The sequence below is a fragment of the Onychomys torridus genome, chromosome 9 (assembly GCF_903995425.1).
Source record: "Onychomys torridus chromosome 9, mOncTor1.1, whole genome shotgun sequence".
In the NCBI taxonomy this organism is placed as follows: domain Eukaryota; kingdom Metazoa; phylum Chordata; class Mammalia; order Rodentia; family Cricetidae; genus Onychomys; species Onychomys torridus.
The window spans coordinates 4602840-4620634 of NC_050451.1; the positions used below are offsets into that span (position 1 = coordinate 4602840).

Sequence of the window (17795 nt, forward strand, 5' to 3'; positions counted from 1 at the left end):
CTCCAGCCTTCTTCCCACATTCACCCTGGATCAGGGGAAGGCCTTCAGTCTGAGGGCCATGTCTTATGTGCCCTCTCTCTAGAGTGGTAATGATCAAGGATCACCTCCCCACCCCCTTTGGCCAGTGTGAGCACTGCAAAGTCATCCTCTGACCCCAGCAGCAGGGAGTCTGTGGGTCTTCTGTAGTGAGAGGTATGACAATTCTTGTGACCCATAGCCACATGCCACCATCTACACACACACACACACACACACACACACACACACACACACACACACACACAGGAACTCTGCATTCAAAGTGTTCCCCATTTAATTCCGAACTCTAGCCTTATAGTGCCCTCTGATTGGCCATCTAGAGGTCACCCACTGCTTCCTTCTCTAGGATCCTCTGCCCAGCATCCCTTGGGCCCTCAGTCAGAGACAGCTGAGGAAGCAAAGGACCCAGGCAGGATGATCATGTGACAGTTAGAAGCAGCCTGCGTGTCTGGAAAACAAAAGATGAAGAGAAGCACACGCAGTATGTATGCACAGAAAGTATATAGGATAGAAGAACGCCTTTTGTCCCTGACCACGAAGGGGGGTGTCCTAGTGTGGGATTCAGGTAGAGGAAGCATCCGCTGTGCAAAGCTCCATAGGAGTCCAAGCACTCCGGCTGGAGATGCCTTCGAGTCCCTCTCTAGGAACCTCTCTGCCTCCCTAACCCACCCCAGGTTCATTGGAAGAGAGAAAGTGGCCACCACGAGGTGACTGGAGGTTCCCCACAAGGCCTGGCCCCACTGAAGGCCAACTCCAGCAGCTGTGAGAATACCAACTGTGTCATAAGCTCTGTGCCTGAGACCCTGGCCTAGAGTGCTGTGCCTGGCTGCTAAATCCAAGGCTGCCTGGCTGCAGGTGAGTGAATGGATGGATGGATGAGTGAGTGGGTAGCTGAGTAGATAGGTGATGCTACGTTTTACATCTGGAATGTCACCAAAAAACCTATGTGCTTACATCCTGGTCACCAGCCTGTAGCCTAATAGAAGGTGATGGAACCTTGAGAAGTTTGGGCATAGTGGGAGAAACTTGGGTCACTAAGGGCCATGCCCTTAAAGGGAACTCTAGATTCATATTCTCTCTCCCTCCCTCCCTCGCTCGCTCCTTTCTCCCTGAAACAGGATCTCATGGAGCCCAGGCTGGCCTTGAACCCCTGATCATCCTGCCGTATGTCCCAAGTGCTGAGATCACAGGAATGTGCCACTGTTTACATCTGTCCCCCTCTTCCTCCTCCTGTTCTCCAGATTTTAACTTTTTTCATTGTTTTGAGATAGAGCCTTGTATGTGCCCAGGCTGGCCAGCAACGCTCTCTATGGCCGGGGCTGACCTCAGTTCGTTTACCTCTGACTCCCAGTCCCTGAGCTTACAGGCCTGACCCACCATGCCTGGCTCTCTCATTTTCCTTCTGGGCTACCATAAGGTAAATAGACGTTCGCAGATACAGGCACCCACCCCACCATGAGGTCTTGTGCCACCATGGTACCACATTGTCAGAGCCAAGCAGCCATAGGTTGTCCTCCCAAGCTGTGGGCCAAAATGGACGTTCCCCATGTAAATATGAAATGTCTTCCATAGGCTCCTGTGTTTGAACACTCAGTCCACCAGAGAGTATCAATGTTTTACAAGGTCAGAGAACCTTTAAGGGGTGGGGCTTAGCTGGAGGAAGTGGTCACTAGGGGGCAGGCCTTCATAAATTAGGTCAGACAGACCCGCTTCCAGCTCCAGCTTCCGCTTCTGAGACCCGAGGAAGCCACATTGCAAGCTCCTACCACCCGTGACCAAGTAGTCCCAACTACCATGCCTGTCCCCGCAGAAGGGGTGTACACTCTCAGACCACACCTCTAAATAGACCCTCCCCCATTGATCTTGAGCTGTGACCCCTGACTTCAGACATCCCTGGATTTTAACTACACTGCGCCCTCCTGATGCCTCAGAGGCCCTTTGCCCCAGCGTTAGCTGTAGATTACCCAAGGTGTCATGCCAACCAGCTCTGTCCCACACCTGTCTCAACTGAGAGCCCCAGGAAGTTGTCCTCCTAACAGCCTCCCCCTCCCCCCTCCTTACAGCCTCCCCCTCCTCCCTCCTTACAGTCTCCCCCTCCCCCCTCCTTACAGCCTCCCCCTCCCCCCTCCTTACAGCCTCCCCCTCCCCCCTCCTTACAGCCTCCCCCTCCCCCCTCCTTACAGCCACTTGCTTCTTTTTTTGTTTTTTTGTTTTTTTGTTTTTGTTTTTTGAGACAGGGTTTCTCTGTGTAGCTTTGCGCCTTTCCTGGAACTCACTATGTAGAGCAGGCTGGCCTCGAACTCACAGAGATCCGCCTGGCTATGCCTCCCGAGTGCTGGGATTAAAGGCATGCGCCACCACCCGGCCATCCACTTGCTTCTAAAGTAGTGGCTCATGAACTCAGAGACTAACAATGGTCTTGGTTTACATGCTCGGCTTTATTGTCCCAGCCCTTCCCACAAGCCCCATTCTGGGCCCTTGTTCCAGACAATCCAGGCCTTCTCCTTCAGTAGCAGGTGGTATGTTCACTCAGAACAAGCTGGGGATGATATAGTCAGTATGGACGCCATCAATTAGCCCTTCCCCATTGTTATGGACAAACCAGCAGAGGACCTTCGTGCCAACACTGGCATCCTTCCTGTAGTCTTTCTGGGAGCCCCTGGGAAAAAAGAAAGCATGCACAGTGTGAGCTATGTGGCTGTGAGCATCAAGGGCCAAAGGTTGGGGGAAGCTGGAGATTCTTTTTTTTAGTGTTTTTGCAGTGCTGGGATTGAATCCAGGGCCTCACATGTCCCAGGTAAGTGCCCTGCCACTGAGCTACAGCCCTGCAACTCGCCCCTGAGATGGGATTTTATTTTATTTTATTTTTTTGTTTGACTTTTTAATGTTTAAGGCAGTGTCTCCTGTAGTCTAGGCTGGCCTTCAACTTGCTATATAACCAAGGACCCTGAACTCCTGGTCTTCCTGGCCCACCTCCTAAGGGCTGAGATTATAGGCATATGCCACCATGCTGGCTTAAAGTTGAAGAGCCTAGGGTTCTTTTGTCAAGAATGAAGTCATGTGATTGTTTTTTTCTAGGGGGCCATCTCTGATCTATTCCTTGACTGGGAGGAGTCTAAAAGCACTGTGACCTCAAAAATAAGGATTTCCCACAAAAATCAAGGGCGCACCAAACAAGGCACCATGCACAGAGGGCTCTTTCCTTCTGTCTCGTACTGGGTGGGGTGAGGGGGTCAGAGATGCCCGCTCACCTTGTGACAGTCAGCCGATGGCTCTTCACCACCATTGTGGCATCTGGCTTTGTGGGGTCGGAGCCTGGACGGACATCAGAGACTTCAAAGTCAAACCCACGGAAGAATTGGCCTGGAAATGAAAACATTAGCGGTCATCCTCTGCGTGTTGCCATGGTAACACAGACTCCAGCCTATCAGGATTGATGCAAAGGTTGAATGGGTGGGCATGTTGTGAACCAGGTACAGCGTGACTCCATGGCTTTGTGCATCTACTTTCTGTAGTTCCCTGTGACTAAGCAGCCTGCAGTCTGAGCATTGCATACCCAGCAGCCCATGTGTCTGTGCTGACATCCGGTGACTGTCTACCACGTAGAACCCTAGGAAGTCCTGGTGAACCGGATGTTTCTTCCAAACCTGGTGTAGGACGATCACAAAGTTAACTCCATCTCCAAAGGAGACCACCATATTCTTCTTCCTGTTGATTGTTACAGACAGCCTAGGAGAGAAGAGGAGAGTATAGGCAGTGAGGCCTACTCTACTGGCCATGGTACTAGCCATCAGAGTCAAGGGCATTTCAGCAAGACCGGCCAAGCACAGGTCACCTGAAGGCACACAGATACCAAACACTCCTCAGAACTGGGATAAGGCTGCCACAAATACGTCATCCGTGCCCTCCACAGAGTGGACCCTGGCCTCAGGGAGATAGTACTCTTACCCAGCTCACTAACTCTAGAAATTCCAAAATCAGAAAAACCTAAGATGCTTTGGGACTAGCAGGGTCAGCAAGACCTCTTCCCTACTCCTCCCTTCCCTCCTGCTCCTCCCTTCCCTCCTCTCTCCTCCCTTCCCTCCTCCCTCCTCCTCCCTTCCCTTATCCTTTCCCTCCTTTCTTCCCTCCTCCCTCCTCCTCCCTTCCCTCCTCCCTTGCCTCCTCCTCCCTTCCTTCCCTCCCTTCTTTCCTGCTTATATTTTAAATTAATTATATATTTTTTTAAGTAAAAAAATTTTCCATACAATATATTTTTATCACGTTTCCTCTTTCCCAACTCCTTCCAGATCTTCCCCACAAAACAATACATTCTCTCCCTCCTTCCCTCCCACACACAAATATAAATAAATACACAAACAAAAGTCAGAACACATCTCTCCAGAGATGGCTCAGAAGTTAAGAGCTTGGTTGTTCTTCCAGAGGTCCTGAGTTTAATTCCCAGCACCCACATATGGCTCACAACCATCTGTAATTAGATCTGGCGCCCTCTTCTGGTCTATAGGCATACATGCAGGCAGAACACAGTATGCATAATAGATAAATATTTTAAAAAATCAAAACAGAAGCAAGCAAAAGACCAATAAGACAAAAACAAACAAACAAACAAAAAACACTAAAACAAGGGACAACAAAACAAAAGATCCACACCAAAAAAACCAAAAACCAAAACCAAAACAAACAAACAAAACATGGATTCTGTTTTGGATGGCTAACTACTCCTGTGCATGGGGCTGCCCTGGAGCGTGGTTGATGTAGCCAAGGAGAAAGCTGATTCTCCCTTTGCCATTGGGCACCAATTACAGATAGCTTCTTGGCTGGGGAGGGACTTGGAGTCTGCTTCCCCTTCTCAGTGCTGGACCTCATCTGGCTTGAACCTGTTCAGGTCTTGTATGTGTTGCTACAGTCTCTGCGAGTTCATATGCTAGCCTAGAACTTCCTATGTAACACATGCCGACGTGGAACTTGTGGTATTATCCTGGTTCTGCCTCCCAGGTACTGGGATTATATGTGTTTGCTCTCATACCCAACCATCCTTTCTGTTTAGGAACGGGTTCTTACAAGGCTTGGTAAAATGGCTCCTTATATAAAGGTGCCTTTCTGCGCAAGCCTAACGAATTGAGTTCAACACCCAGAATCCTCATAACTCATGCAAAAGGCAGAGAAAACAGACTCCATAAAGTTCTCTTTTTACTGACTCACATGTGTTGTGGCACACAACAGACACACACACACACACACACACACACACACACACACACACACACACACCATGGACAAATAAATGACATTTCAGACATGGAGTCCTGCTATGTTGCCAAGGCTGTTCTTAAACTTGTGGCTTCATACAATCCTTGGACCTTAGGCCTCCCAAGCAGCTGGACTGTGTGTACCCCTCCACCTGGCTTTGATATAGTGCTTTCATCCAGCCAGGGCTTCCCTCAAAGTGAGTCCTGCATTCTGTCCAGGTACAAACTGGCTCTGACAGGACTCCAAGCATTGGTATCCTTCCCACAGTTACCATCCTGTGGGAACATAATTCAGGCCATCAGTCTCTCCTGTGACTCCTGTGAATGTCCTGAAGTTGGTCCAGATCCTCCCAGGGCTTCCCTACCTCCTGTGACTCCTGTGAATGTCCTGAAGTTGGTCCAGATCCTCCCAGGGCTTCCCTACCTCCTCAGACTGCAGTTGTCCTTGGAGCTATGGCAGAGAACTCACCCAGTCTGTGTCACTGTGACTGTGTCTAGCCAACGGAACGTGCTCAGGGCTTCCCCATTGCCCAGAATGATCTTCTCTGTGGTCACCTCAATCCGGAAGTCCATCCAAGCATTGGTAATGCCCAGTTTGCCAAAATAGGTTTTCCCTGTCCTGGAGGAAGGGCCACTTCCCTTGTCTCCGATGAGCTGTCCAGTCACGGTGATGCCTGCCAGAGGGTGGGGCAAGAAGCCTCACCTGAGTGAGGTCCTCAGGTCTGTGCTGGCCTGCAGGGAGGTCTTCCCCTTCAGTGAGGCATGCAGAGGGGAAGCCAGGCAGTGCCCCAAGGAAACACGAGGGTGTCAGAGACAAATCCTGTTCTAGAAGCTCAGGTCTGGGGCATGCTGGGACATGGTGGGTCTTCCCTCCTTCCCGGGCCAGAGGAAAACCTACCCCCCCGTACATAGTCTGGTACCAGGGGCAGCTGCCCAGGTCTCGTTCTACTCTAATACTACTGAGTACTAAGTCTGGCTCTTTGGTAGCTCCACCTTCCTTATGCAGAGTGCTCTGTATCCAAAGAAGGATGATTACCAGGCAGAGTGAGGAGCACCCGGTCCATGAACTCAACCTGGGCACTAAGATCCCGACAGAAAGAACCCCAACCTGGAGCCCCACCTGTGACTGGGTCCTGAATAAGGCGCAGCACCGTGCCAGGCTTCTCGTCAATATTGAAGCAGATGGTGTCATTTTTCCCTGGGACTTGGATGATGAAGTGAGGGTCCCCATCCACTAAGGGCACATCAGAGAATGAGCTAGCTCCAAGGGCCTTTCCCTGTACCACAGGCCTTCCCAGGCTAATTCACCCTGTGGGCAGGAGCAATGCACCCATAACCCTGCACCTTGACCAGGGAGGAGCCAAGGAACTCACCATAATAGTAGGGGGTTGGAGAAGACTGTTGGCTGACTATGGAGCAAAGGGAGACCAGATTGAATGCAGCAAGCTGTCCTGGAGAGATCTGGGGTCTCCACTCATAGTTTGCCTTATTATGCCTCTCCCATTTTGACCTCCCCCCTTGCCCCACGATGATTTCATTCCCTCTGTCCCCCCTACCAGCATTCAGCCTCCCCAGGACACGTGGTCAATCTGCCTGTGACAGAGGTTGATTTGGAACCACTACCAAAGGGAACAGTGTAGGGGAAGCTCTTAGCGGTGGGCAGGGCTGGTCGTAGCAAGCAAGCATCATTTACTCACTCAAGTAGGCCATGGACGAGGTCACAGAGATGGCTAGTAAAACAGCAAAGGGCAGTCATGAGCAACAGGAAAGGGCTTTCTACCCGCCCCACGTCTCCCCTTCCTCCGCCACCTTGTGATTTCCCTCAGCCTGGAGGCTACTGGTCCCCATCGGGGCCTTCACATTGGCAAACATGCCTACGTGATCCCTTTGCAGGGCTGTTGGTAGGATGAGTATTGTTTTAATGAGAGGAGCATATTTTGATGTGGCTGAAATTCGAATCTATCGAGTGATCAGCCTCCCCGTTGTAAGCGATGTGCACAGACCTCTGTCCCTACCCTTGAACTCTTTGGTTGCTAGATGGAATAGGGTGAGACCCATCCTAGTGTGTCCATCCTTCGTGGATGGTAGCTGCTAACACACATTGCCACAGTTGCATCTAACAGGACTTCTCTGAGGGGAAATGGTGGCTTAAAGGACTTCTGCTCTCTAGAGATGCAGGCGGGCAGCTTGGCAGGGGCTGAGTCTTGCCCAGAGTTGGTGGGCTGGAGGGGTACAATGTTCTAATTTTACTGTGAGAGAAATGTGGGGTGCCCTGGTTCCCAGAGACTATCAGCAGGGCACTGGGCCCAAGCTGCCCAGACCCATGTCCCAGATCAGCTACTGCCTGAGTCCTCTCTGGGTCTCAGGCTCTCATTCCAAAACAAGAGTCGTAAAGGATTCCTATGAGGATTGTGGAGGCCATGCACAGGTGCATCACAGTTGTTCTTGTTTGTTTGTTGGTTTCCGAGACAGGGTTTCTCTGTAGCTTTGCGCCTTTCTTGGAACTCACTTTGTAGACCAGGCTGGCCTTGAACTCACAGAGATCCGCCTGCCTCTGCCTCACTAGTGCTGGAATTAAAGGCGTGTGCCACCAACGCCCAGCAGTTGTTCATTTTTGAAGATGATAGGACACTGTCATTGACTGGCCCATCTTGAGATAGGGAAACCAAATGAGATTCTAAGGATTGAGCCTGAAAGATCTCTCAGTCTATCTCCCTCCCTTCCCCCCTCCCTCCTCTTCCCCTCCCTCCATCCTGTGAAGCTTACCTTCTAATATGCAGGCACAGTGAGGGAGGGGGAAGAAAGATGCATTAGACGTAGACCACTGACCAGGGCCATCGCAACCAAGGAGAATGGTCCATGGCCTGGCTTAGAGCTAGCTTTGTCCCCTAGGCTGTTCCCTGGAACCAAGAACTCCTAGAAAACAGGGACTGCGCCAAAAGAGGTCTTTAACTCCCATGCCTCTCAGTGCCAGGCTCCCCATGAAGTTGCTATACACATTTGGGGTTCCTCTGGTGAGTACAGTCTGAGGTCCTATTGAAGATGTTTGGTCTCAGCTTCTAGCTCTTAGGTAATCTTTTCCTCACAGACCCCAGGTTCCTGGTAGTCTATCCCAGGTATAAATTTGGGGTTTGAAGTACCTTTTGTCTAGCTGAACCCTTCTGTGCTGTAGCTGAAGTCCTTCCCTTGACATGGCCCGAGATGGTGTGCTCTCTTGGCTTACATCCCTTGAGAGACTTAGAGACTCTGCCTGGACCACACCCCATGCCTCTGCTGACCACTTCACTCTTGCCACACCCCTTCAGATGCTTCCAAACCTGCACCCCTTCAAAAGATCTGGTGTCTCCAGCCTAGCCAGGTCCTCTGCTGCAATTCTAGGGCACAGGGGATTCTAGATTCTGGCCTCCTCTCCCTGTGTCCACCTTCCCCAGGCTTGTCTGCAATGGCTGTCTGGTCCTCATTGTCCTCAGGCTTGGTCACCACCATGGAGGTCAGTGGAGTCACAAAGTGGTACTTGAGGGACAGCTCCAGTGCCTGGGCTGTGAGGTTCTCCTTCTCCTCCCCAAAGGCATTCTTGCTACGAGGAGGAGCAGAGAGTCAGCCCAGAACATGACATCCTGCTTCCTTTCACACATAATTCCCCAGCCAGACCAGAATCTCCAGGGACAGCTCAAGAACTCCCCACCACCACACACACACACACACACACACACACACACACACACACACATACACACACATACACCCCACCACACACACACATATACACACACACACACACATTCACACACATACACACACACACACACACCCCACCACACACACACACACACACACACACACACACCACACACACACACACACCACCACACACACACACACACACACACACACCACACACACCACACACACACACACACACACACACACCACACACACCCCACCACACACACACACACACACACACCACACACACCACACCACACACCACCACACACACCACACACACACACACACACACACACACACACACCACACACACCCCACCATACACACACACACACACACACACACACACACACACCACATACACACACACTGCCTACATTGTTGGTCCTGCTCAGTGGAGCTCTCTGGGGGAAAAATACCAGTTCACCAGCTAGCTCCCTGAAGCATATGGACAAACTATTTCCTCTCTAGGAGTCAGTTTTTCCATCCATTTAAAATACAAGGGACTTGGGGTGGCTACTGTTATAATCACTTATGATAGTAGTTCTATAACAGGCACTTGGCCTGTGCCAAATTTGCTGGGACTTTATAGCTTTGTTCTTCCTAAAGAAATGCTCCCCATTGCCCTCTCAAGATGCCCAGCTCCACCCTCTGGAGTGGTATTGGGCTTGTCACTCATCATGACCCACCCACCCCCTTGTCACTGCTAGTCAACCTCCCTATCACTGTGTGGTGCTGATGGTCTTCCCCTGCTCTGGAGATACTCTCTGGCCTCTGCCCTTGGCAGAGCTTGCCTGCTTGAAATGGTGAGCAGGGGTAGGACACAAGGAAACTTTTTTCCTTAATCTGGGCCAAGAAGAGAACAGAGCAGCAAGAATGCTCATGGGAATGTCCTTCCTCAGTGTGTGGCTGTCTTACTCCTCTGGCCCTATTGGAACACAGCCAGAACTGTGGTGGGTGCTAGAGAGCTAGGTGTTCCTCAAGGTGAGGGAGGCCGACTCACCGTTTCTCCAGTAACTGCTCTATAGTGAGGTAAGCCCAGAGCCGCTCAATGTAGTTCCCAAAAATGTAGCCTTGCTCCTTCAGAGCTGCGTCCATTTCCTTCATGTCCACGTCCTCTGTGAAGGTCAGGTCATTCAAGGCCTAGGTAGGGAACAGGAGCCAGTAAGGGACTTGAGAGCTGGATCATGGAGTTATGTGGGCTAAGCTCCACAGATGCCACTCCTGGACCACCAGCAAGAAGGCTGGGGTCCATCACTGCTGACCCTTCACTCCCAGCACACCCCAGGCATCGGTTCCCACTCACCCCATGGCCCTTTACATCTGCCTTAAAGTTGTTCATGTCTCTGTCCACCAGGCGTCCTGCTACAACAATCTCAGAGCCATCATAGAAGTGGGGGTAATTGCTTTTGGTGAGGTCCAGGATGGCGTTCTCGGGATATTCCACCTCCACATTCGTCAGCAGTGGGTTAGCCACCTCCTCGTAGAAGCCCTGTAAGACAGATCGGGACTCAGCATCTCAGACCTCCCCGCCCCAGGGTAGACATGGAGAGGCCTGGGATAGGTCAGTCCCACAGATGCTGCAAGGTGACATTTAGTCTCCAAGGGCTGAGCCAATCCTTTCTCCTAGTCTTTACTTCTAAATGACCCTGACTGTGCCCTGGAGTCTAGGAGGGGAGTCTAGGGGAGCCCTCCCTGTCCTCCTGCTCTTAAAGATGAGAGAGAACAGGAGCAACGGACAGATTTCTTGGCACAGAACTTTGAATAAAGAAATATTAGCCAGAAAAAGTGATGTGTGCCAGAAGGGAAGAAAGCCTGGGGTCCCCTACAAGTGAGGGTGTGGCCAACCATCTGGGGGAGGTGGCCAGCTTCAGAGCAAACAGTGAGACTCGCAGTTACATTTGGCTAGCAGATATTTTTAAATATTATTTTAGTATTACAAAGGTCTGTTATGGGTCAAATTGGTACTGCATTCCCAAAGTCCTTTTGCTGTCCTAACCCTCAGACTGCAACCTTATTTGGAGGTAAAATCTTTACAAAGATAATCCAGTGATGTCATGAAGTTGGGCCCTAATCCAATATGCCTGTGTCCTCATAAAAAGAGGAAATTGGATGCAGACACACAATAGAGGAATGCGTTGGGAAGGCCCAGGGAGAAGAGGACCGTGACAAGTCAAGAATGGAGGCCTAGGGGCTAGAGAGACAGCTCAGCAGTTAAGAGCACTAGCTGTTCTTCCAGAGGACCTGGGTTCAATTCCCAGCACCCACATGGCAGCTTATAACTCTGTAACCTCAGTTTCAGGAGGTCTGACACTCTCACAAGGACATACATGCAAGCAACATACCAATTCGAAGAAGAAGAAGAAGAAGAAGAAGAAGAAGAAGAAGAAGAAGAAGAAGAAGAAGAAGAATGGACCTATACAGACCTCTCCCTCAGAGGTCACCTTGTCACCTTGATCTCATACTTGTGGCCTCCAAGGCAGTGAGACAAGTGTTTTTGTTGTTTAAGCCACCTCATTAGTGGTCATATACTTTTTATGACAGACTCAGTAAACTATAGTCCTGTACAATATTTGGGCATATTTACATAAAAGTTACTCATTGCTTATGAGATGTATACATTTAGCTGGGTGTCTTATGTTTGATCTGCCAGGCCCAGGGAGGAAGCAGCTCTGTTTTATGGAGATTAGAACAAGAGGCAGCCAGAGGCAGATTGCAATGGAAAGTTGTCTCATGGTGGAAACAGTGGCCTGAGAAATAGTGTGCAAGGCAAAACATACCTGCAGCTGTAAGTTGGCATCAGAATCTTCATAAATGCGCCGGGCAAGCCCATTATTCTCCAGGGCCATAGTCTCCAGGAAATTATAATTCAGATTGTCGCCAAAGCCCAGGTTATACAGAGGGAACTTGCCCCCGATGGCATTCCGGACATTCTCCTGGATCTTTTGAGGTCTGCTCTCACCTGTAGACAGTGTTGTTCATTCTGGGAACCATTTACACCAGCTCTGTCTGGGGAGATCTGATTCTTCACATGCACAGCTGGTAGGGAGCCTTGGCAAGGAGAGGCATGTACCTGCTTTTGAGGGGCTCACAAGATGCTAGGGGACCCCAGGAAAAGATGTGTAGGATCTTGTAGTGAGCTAACTACAGAGTCACGAAGGCAGGCAGGCACTTTGGTTTCAGACCTCCCTCCCCCTCACCAGTATTGGCATCCCCGTCTGTCAACATGATGAGGATGGAGGTGCTCCTCTCTGGGACAAGGTGCCGCTCCCGGGCATCTTTCAGCATATGGATGCCCCTCAGCAGCCCATCATTAATGTTGGTCACTGTATACAGACAGAAAGACAGAACCATTGGAGTGGGAGGTGTCCTTAGGGTGCCAGTGTGCAAGGATATTGAAGCAAAGGAGAATGGGACAGTAGAACCTGCTCTTGTACCAAGGACTGTACCAGCCTGTACATGGAAGTACTCAGTAAACATTGGCACAGTGGATGAATAGTGTAGTGCTGTGGATATCGCTCTGTGTAAATAAAGTTCTGATTGGCCAGTGGCCAGGCAGGAAGTATAGGCGGGACAAGAGAGAAGAGAATTCTGGGAAGTAGAAGACTGGAGAGAGACACCGCCAGCCGCCTCCATGAGAAGCAACATGTAAAGACACTGGTAAGCCACAAGCTATGTGGCAAAGTATGGACTAACAGAAATGGGTTAATTTAAGATAGAAAAAGTAGATAACAAGAAGCCTGCCACGGCCATACAGTTTGTAAACAATGTAAGTGTCTGTGTGTTTACTTGGTTGGTTCTGAGCATCTGTGGGCCTGGCGGGTGAGAGAGATTTGTCCTGACTGTGGGCCAGGCAGGAAAACTCTAACTACAGTGTAGGCTTTCACACGGGAATCAGAGGGGTGCTAAGAGATTCTAGGCATGTAATGATAGTAGCAATTTGGCAAGCAGTCAGGTGGAGGCAACAGCATTGGAAAGAAAGTGATATAGATGTCATGCATGGTTTCCATAGGAAACACGGTCAAGAAGGGTTCTCTGCTGCCCTACCATGCTGAGACTTGTGAGCACCAGGATCGTGAGTAGAAATGCTAAGAATGGGTCTCCCTAGGCTGCACAGAAGTCAGCCCTGCTGTCTTGTCTTCAAGCCTAAGGCCTGCCCAAGGGAGGAGCATGCCAGAGATGGGCACTGACGCAGGAAAAGGAACGGGTAGAGTACTCATCTGTGCCAACCCCAACTCTTACTTCCTTCATCACGGATGTTCTTCACAAACATCCTTGCCTCTTCCAGGTTTGCAGGGGTGGCCTGAACTAGGCTGTCTTTCCAGGTGGTCACACGGGTGCTGAACAAAATGAAATTCAGATAGTCATCTTCTTTCATGTCATCCAGGATTTTGAGAAGGGCGTCCCTGGTCTGGAAAAGGAGGGAAACAGACCACAAAGCTGAGCCATGAGACAGAAGTGAGTCAGGTTGCCTCCCAGCCTGACTGCAGAGCTCCTGCTGTCTTTATGAGTAAGCATTGCCCAAAGCCCCCCAACTCCCTGTGAACGTGTGTAAAGTCTTGGAGTAGTCTTACCTTCTGTCTCATTCCTCCTTTCCACCAGAAATACTAGCATTGTCCCACTTAAGAAAAAAAAAGAATCTCCCAGCCTGGTCTACAGAGTGAGACTGATAGGCTGTTACACAGAGAAACCCTGTCTCAAAAAAACCAAAACCAAAACAAAACAACACCCCGGCCCCCCAAAACCCCAAAACAACAACAAACAAGCAGACAAACAAAAATCTTCCTCCTCACGTTTCTGTACCCCAGTGCTGCCTTGGATGCTGGAAAGGGTGTTCAGTGGGGGCCAACCTGATGGATTTTCCGACCAGCCATGGAGCCGCTGATATCAATCACAAAGACTATGTTCTTAGGCACCACTGGAAGGCCTTGAGGTGCGAAGAAGTGTACAAAGTAGCCATTGACGACCTGCCAAGGTGGGAGAGAGATGGAGGCCCATTTAACAATGCCTCTTCTCGAAAGCAGAAGACAGAAGTTTGTCCCTGGCGAGAGGTGGGGGGGGGGGGGGAGTGTCCCATTTCCACTTTCCAGGAGGTACAAAGGACCAGGAGGTGCTAAAGATGGAGGAGAGGGATGTAGCTGCAGCCCCCTAGGATACGGGGCCTCTGCCCACCATGATGATGGGTTAGCAAGCCTGGTGGAGCCATGGACCTATACCTGCACGTTGCCTGGTGACTCTCTGTTCACGTCATAGACGATGGTGAAGTCCCCGTTGAGGAGGGAGTCTGTACATGTCGGGCATGAGCGCTGTTGATCTAAGCTGGGCTTGAAAGACACGTGCCCCTGGGGAGGAAGGAAGAACCTCACTCATCTTGGCCAAGGCTTCCCACTGGTAGACCGGGGGGAAAACCCTCTGACAACATAGAGGTGAGGGCTTGCTTGGCATGAATCAGATGCCAGTTCCCCATAGATGAAGCTGCTCCCAGGCCCCACCTTTCTGAATTCCTCCCTCCCTGAGTTAGCAGAACCTGCCCAGGGTGGGGGTGGTTGCCTTTCCCCTCTCCTTTGGCGGCCTCATCTTAACCCTTTAGCTCAGCACCAGAAATTACTTGGGCATCCCAGGGTTGCCCCAGATGACAGAACTTTGTGTTGAGTGGTTTTGCACATTGGAGTTGGTACCCAAAGGAGGGGGAGAAGGATGAGAGCGAGGAAGAGAGTGTTAGAGTGAAGGAGGCGAGGACAGCACCCCCAGAAGCCAGCAGCTCTCTTGAACATAAGCTTCCCTTCCCCCTTTGTCGTGGTAGAGCTGAGACCCCAAATCTTCTAGCAGGTCAGCATCAGACCCTGCCTCCAGGATCCTCCCTGATGACCCAGTTGACTGAGACAGGTGGCATCACTGACTGATAACCCCACTGTGCTGAAATCAGCAAGGTCCAAGCTGATGTTCTACCCCTGAACCCCAAGCCCTAGAGGTATCTACACCACCTTCTTCCCTGAGAAGGACTTGGTGAGGGCACTTCCCAGGAGGTCATTAGTGATGAACGAGGCCTCAGCATCCAGCATGCTGATGCCCTGCGGCTCGAAGATGTGTGCATCGATCTGAAATGGCCAAAGGAAGGAGATGTCATACTGGGAGGGTGCAGAGGTCTAGGACACAGCCAAGGGGAATGACATGGTTCTGTGATGATACAGGGACCTTCAAGACACTAGCGATGGCTACTAGGAAAGTGGCCACAGGAACTGTTAGAAGGGTCTGGCAGCGCAAAGCATTTCTGTCATCTGTCTGCCATTGATGCCAAGTTCCACAGCCACAGAACTTGCTTTTCCTTTCAGCCTTGATGGAGGTGAAATGGACCAGCTGCAAGTGTTCAGAAGCTCTTTATGGCGCAGTCCTCAAGGGCCCCAGTGCTAAGGCCTCCTCCCCTGGGCCCCCAGTTGCTGGAGAAGGAAAGCCATTGTGCTTTTTCCAAACCCCCTTGGCCAAGTACAGGGGCCAGGACTTGGAGACACATCCTTGGCTCTGCTCTGAGATTTACCCTTCCTTTTCTGGCCCTTCCTGGGCCGGGCTCTCTGTGGTTCCGGGCAGGGGCTGCAGGAATGGCTGCTTACCTCAAAGTGTCTGACCAGTTGTTTGGGCTGGACCTTAATGTACATCTCGTACTTGCCCTTGTGCCTCTTGAGCAGCTCTTCATAGGTTAGCTCAAAGGTGACCTTGCTGCCGGCAGCCACATTGACAGACACAGTGAACTTCTCCAGTTTCCTCCCAGAGGCCCTGGGGAGGGTGCAAGACAGTACTTGGCAAAAAGACTTCAGGAACCCGTCCTTCCTCGGCCCTGGGTTCAAGTCTCAGCTCTTAGGTGAGAGACCTCCCCACCTGTTCTAAACCTCATTTTTTTCTAAAATGGAATGCTGGGGGATACCCACAGTTTGCTACAACAACAATCACAGTTGTTGGTCGCTTCTCTCAAGGCCCACACTTACTTGACCAACCCTGCTGTCTTGCCCTGGGACACAGCCTTTTCATACTGCTTCTGGGCAACTTCTTTCTCCTTGATGTTCCCAGGGTAGGTGACACCATCAATGGTCCTACAGATAGAGAGTTTAGGGGAAGGGACTGTCACACTGGGCCAAACATCCCTCAGGAGATAGAGCCAGCATCTCTGGTGGCACCCACAAGGTAAAGTTGGTAATGAAGGCTGTCTTGGGCAGTTCCACATCGAAGGAAACTTCCTTGGCCTTGTCGGCACGATTGACAGCCCTCGTGGTGACGACATTGTGAGCAAAGCGGGAGGTCACCTTGCAGCTGATCTTGGTACTGTAGACCTCAATGCCATCAACCACCTGTGGGAGAGGTGGGCAAGGATTACTGGCGGTGGTCAGCCAGAGTGCACCCTGGGAAACCTGGTCATGAGCCTAGCTGCTTCCCTTCCAAATGCTCCCGTGTGGGCTTTGAAGTCCTGGGTCCCTTGGTTCTCGCAGTCACCCACACTGGACATCTGGACAGTGAACTTTGTCCCACATTCAGTTCAGCCGGCTACCAGTTGGCTACCAGTGCTTACACCCTGCCTCCTTAACGCTGTAGTCTGCACACAGCCAGTGAGATCGTATAAGAGCCCAGCTCTGACCCAGCCCCTCCCCCAAGGAAAGCCTTCCCAGGGCTCCCTGGTCCTAGATTCCCCTTGAAGAGTCGTGCCTCTCCATATGGGTCTTGTATCATATGAGGCTCTGCTGGGATGGGGCAGTGGACTGTTTTCTGGCTCTGGGGGGTGCTACCATTATGATCTGTACCTTCAGCAAGTGAGCAACAGCTCCATTCTGCCCTCCCTACCCAGTCTGTGTTGTACTGGAAGTTCTTACCCCTTCTGGGAGGCTCCGTTTCTGTAAATATAAAGATAAACAGGTGTCAGGGTGAGCATGAGGCTACCAATGGCCTGGGAGCAGGTTCTGGGCTAGGGCCAAGTCTTAGAGACACACACAGGTCCCTCCAGGCCATATGCTAAAGAGGGTCTATGGATAGATGTCCCTGTGGAGGAGACAACAGAACTCACCCTATGCTGTCTCATGCTCATACACCCCCAACTCATTCGGCCTCTCAGTCTGCCCTCCCTGGCCCCTGGTCCCTTTAGTTAGCTTCCCAGAACACCCACCCACTCATCAGGCTCAATTAGCATCTTGTAGAGGCCTCTACACCTGTCTAAGGCAGGCCTCCATAGGCCGCAGTGAGACGTTCACAGTTCATCATCTATCTGACAGGTGGGGAAACTGAGGCCTGGGAGTTTGAAAAGCTCTGCTCTGGGTTAAACAGCAAGCTAGTTTATCAGTCCTCTCTGTAGCTCCGTTCCCTGGAGTCCAGCATTGTCCCAGTAACACTATGTTCAGTCCTCAGCCTCTCCCCTGACTCCCAGCTCAGGGAACTGGGATGGACTTTTCCGCTATTTGAGCCTCAAAGTTCTGATATCAAATAGGAAGTTAGACTCACCCCTAGCAGCCGGAGGGGGCTTCTCTGGAAGCCAGAGGTCTCCAAGCCAGAGAGCAGGGCCAAGACAAGGCAGGGCCACCACATAGTCCTCATTGCTGAGCACACAGGCTTGGCCTGCTCTCCTTATATACACCAGCCCAGTGTTTTCCATGCAGGGTCAATGACCTGCAGCATGGGGCCAGAGCCTCGGAGGTACACAGTGGCTCCGGGAACCGGGGGTGGGTGGAGTAACCACCCAGTGTGACTGTATGAAGAAGGCCCAGTGGGTACAATAAACAGTGTTGGGGCTTCACTCCTTAT

At 51.1% G+C, this 17795-nt stretch overlaps 1 protein-coding gene across 1 annotated transcript; it reads right to left on the reverse strand.

Moving 5' to 3' along the window:
• Positions 1-2458: 2458 nt before the first annotated feature.
• Positions 2459-17795, reverse strand: Itih3 (inter-alpha-trypsin inhibitor heavy chain 3). The gene is made up of 22 exons (XM_036199444.1): positions 17496-17795; positions 16874-16894; positions 16191-16357; positions 15998-16102; positions 15626-15788; positions 15002-15115; positions 14234-14359; positions 13868-13984; positions 13260-13428; positions 12218-12343; positions 11798-11979; positions 10324-10509; positions 10021-10160; positions 8711-8865; positions 8055-8057; positions 6986-7018; positions 6662-6697; positions 6409-6522; positions 5758-5962; positions 3596-3768; positions 3291-3402; positions 2459-2698 (listed from the first exon to the last, which is right to left on the reverse strand). The coding sequence occupies exons 1-22, from the start codon at positions 17586-17588 to the stop codon at positions 2569-2571; spliced, it is 2670 nt and encodes an 889-aa protein (XP_036055337.1). The 5' UTR covers positions 17589-17795; the 3' UTR covers positions 2459-2568.

Bases quoted from the DNA above. Each gene is read 5' to 3' on its own strand.
- Itih3 (XM_036199444.1), bottom strand. From the start codon at position 17,588: ATGAGGACTATGTGGTGGCCCTGCCTTGTCTTGGCCCTGCTCTCTGGC. The intron at 16,895-17,495 runs GTGAGTCTAACT...TTATATTTACAG, and splicing joins GCCCCCTCCGGCTGCTAGGG to AAACGGAGCCTCCCAGAAGG. The intron at 6,698-6,985 runs GTGAGTAAATGA...TTTGCTCCATAG, and splicing joins CTCGTCCATGGCCTACTTGA to TCAGCCAACAGTCTTCTCCA.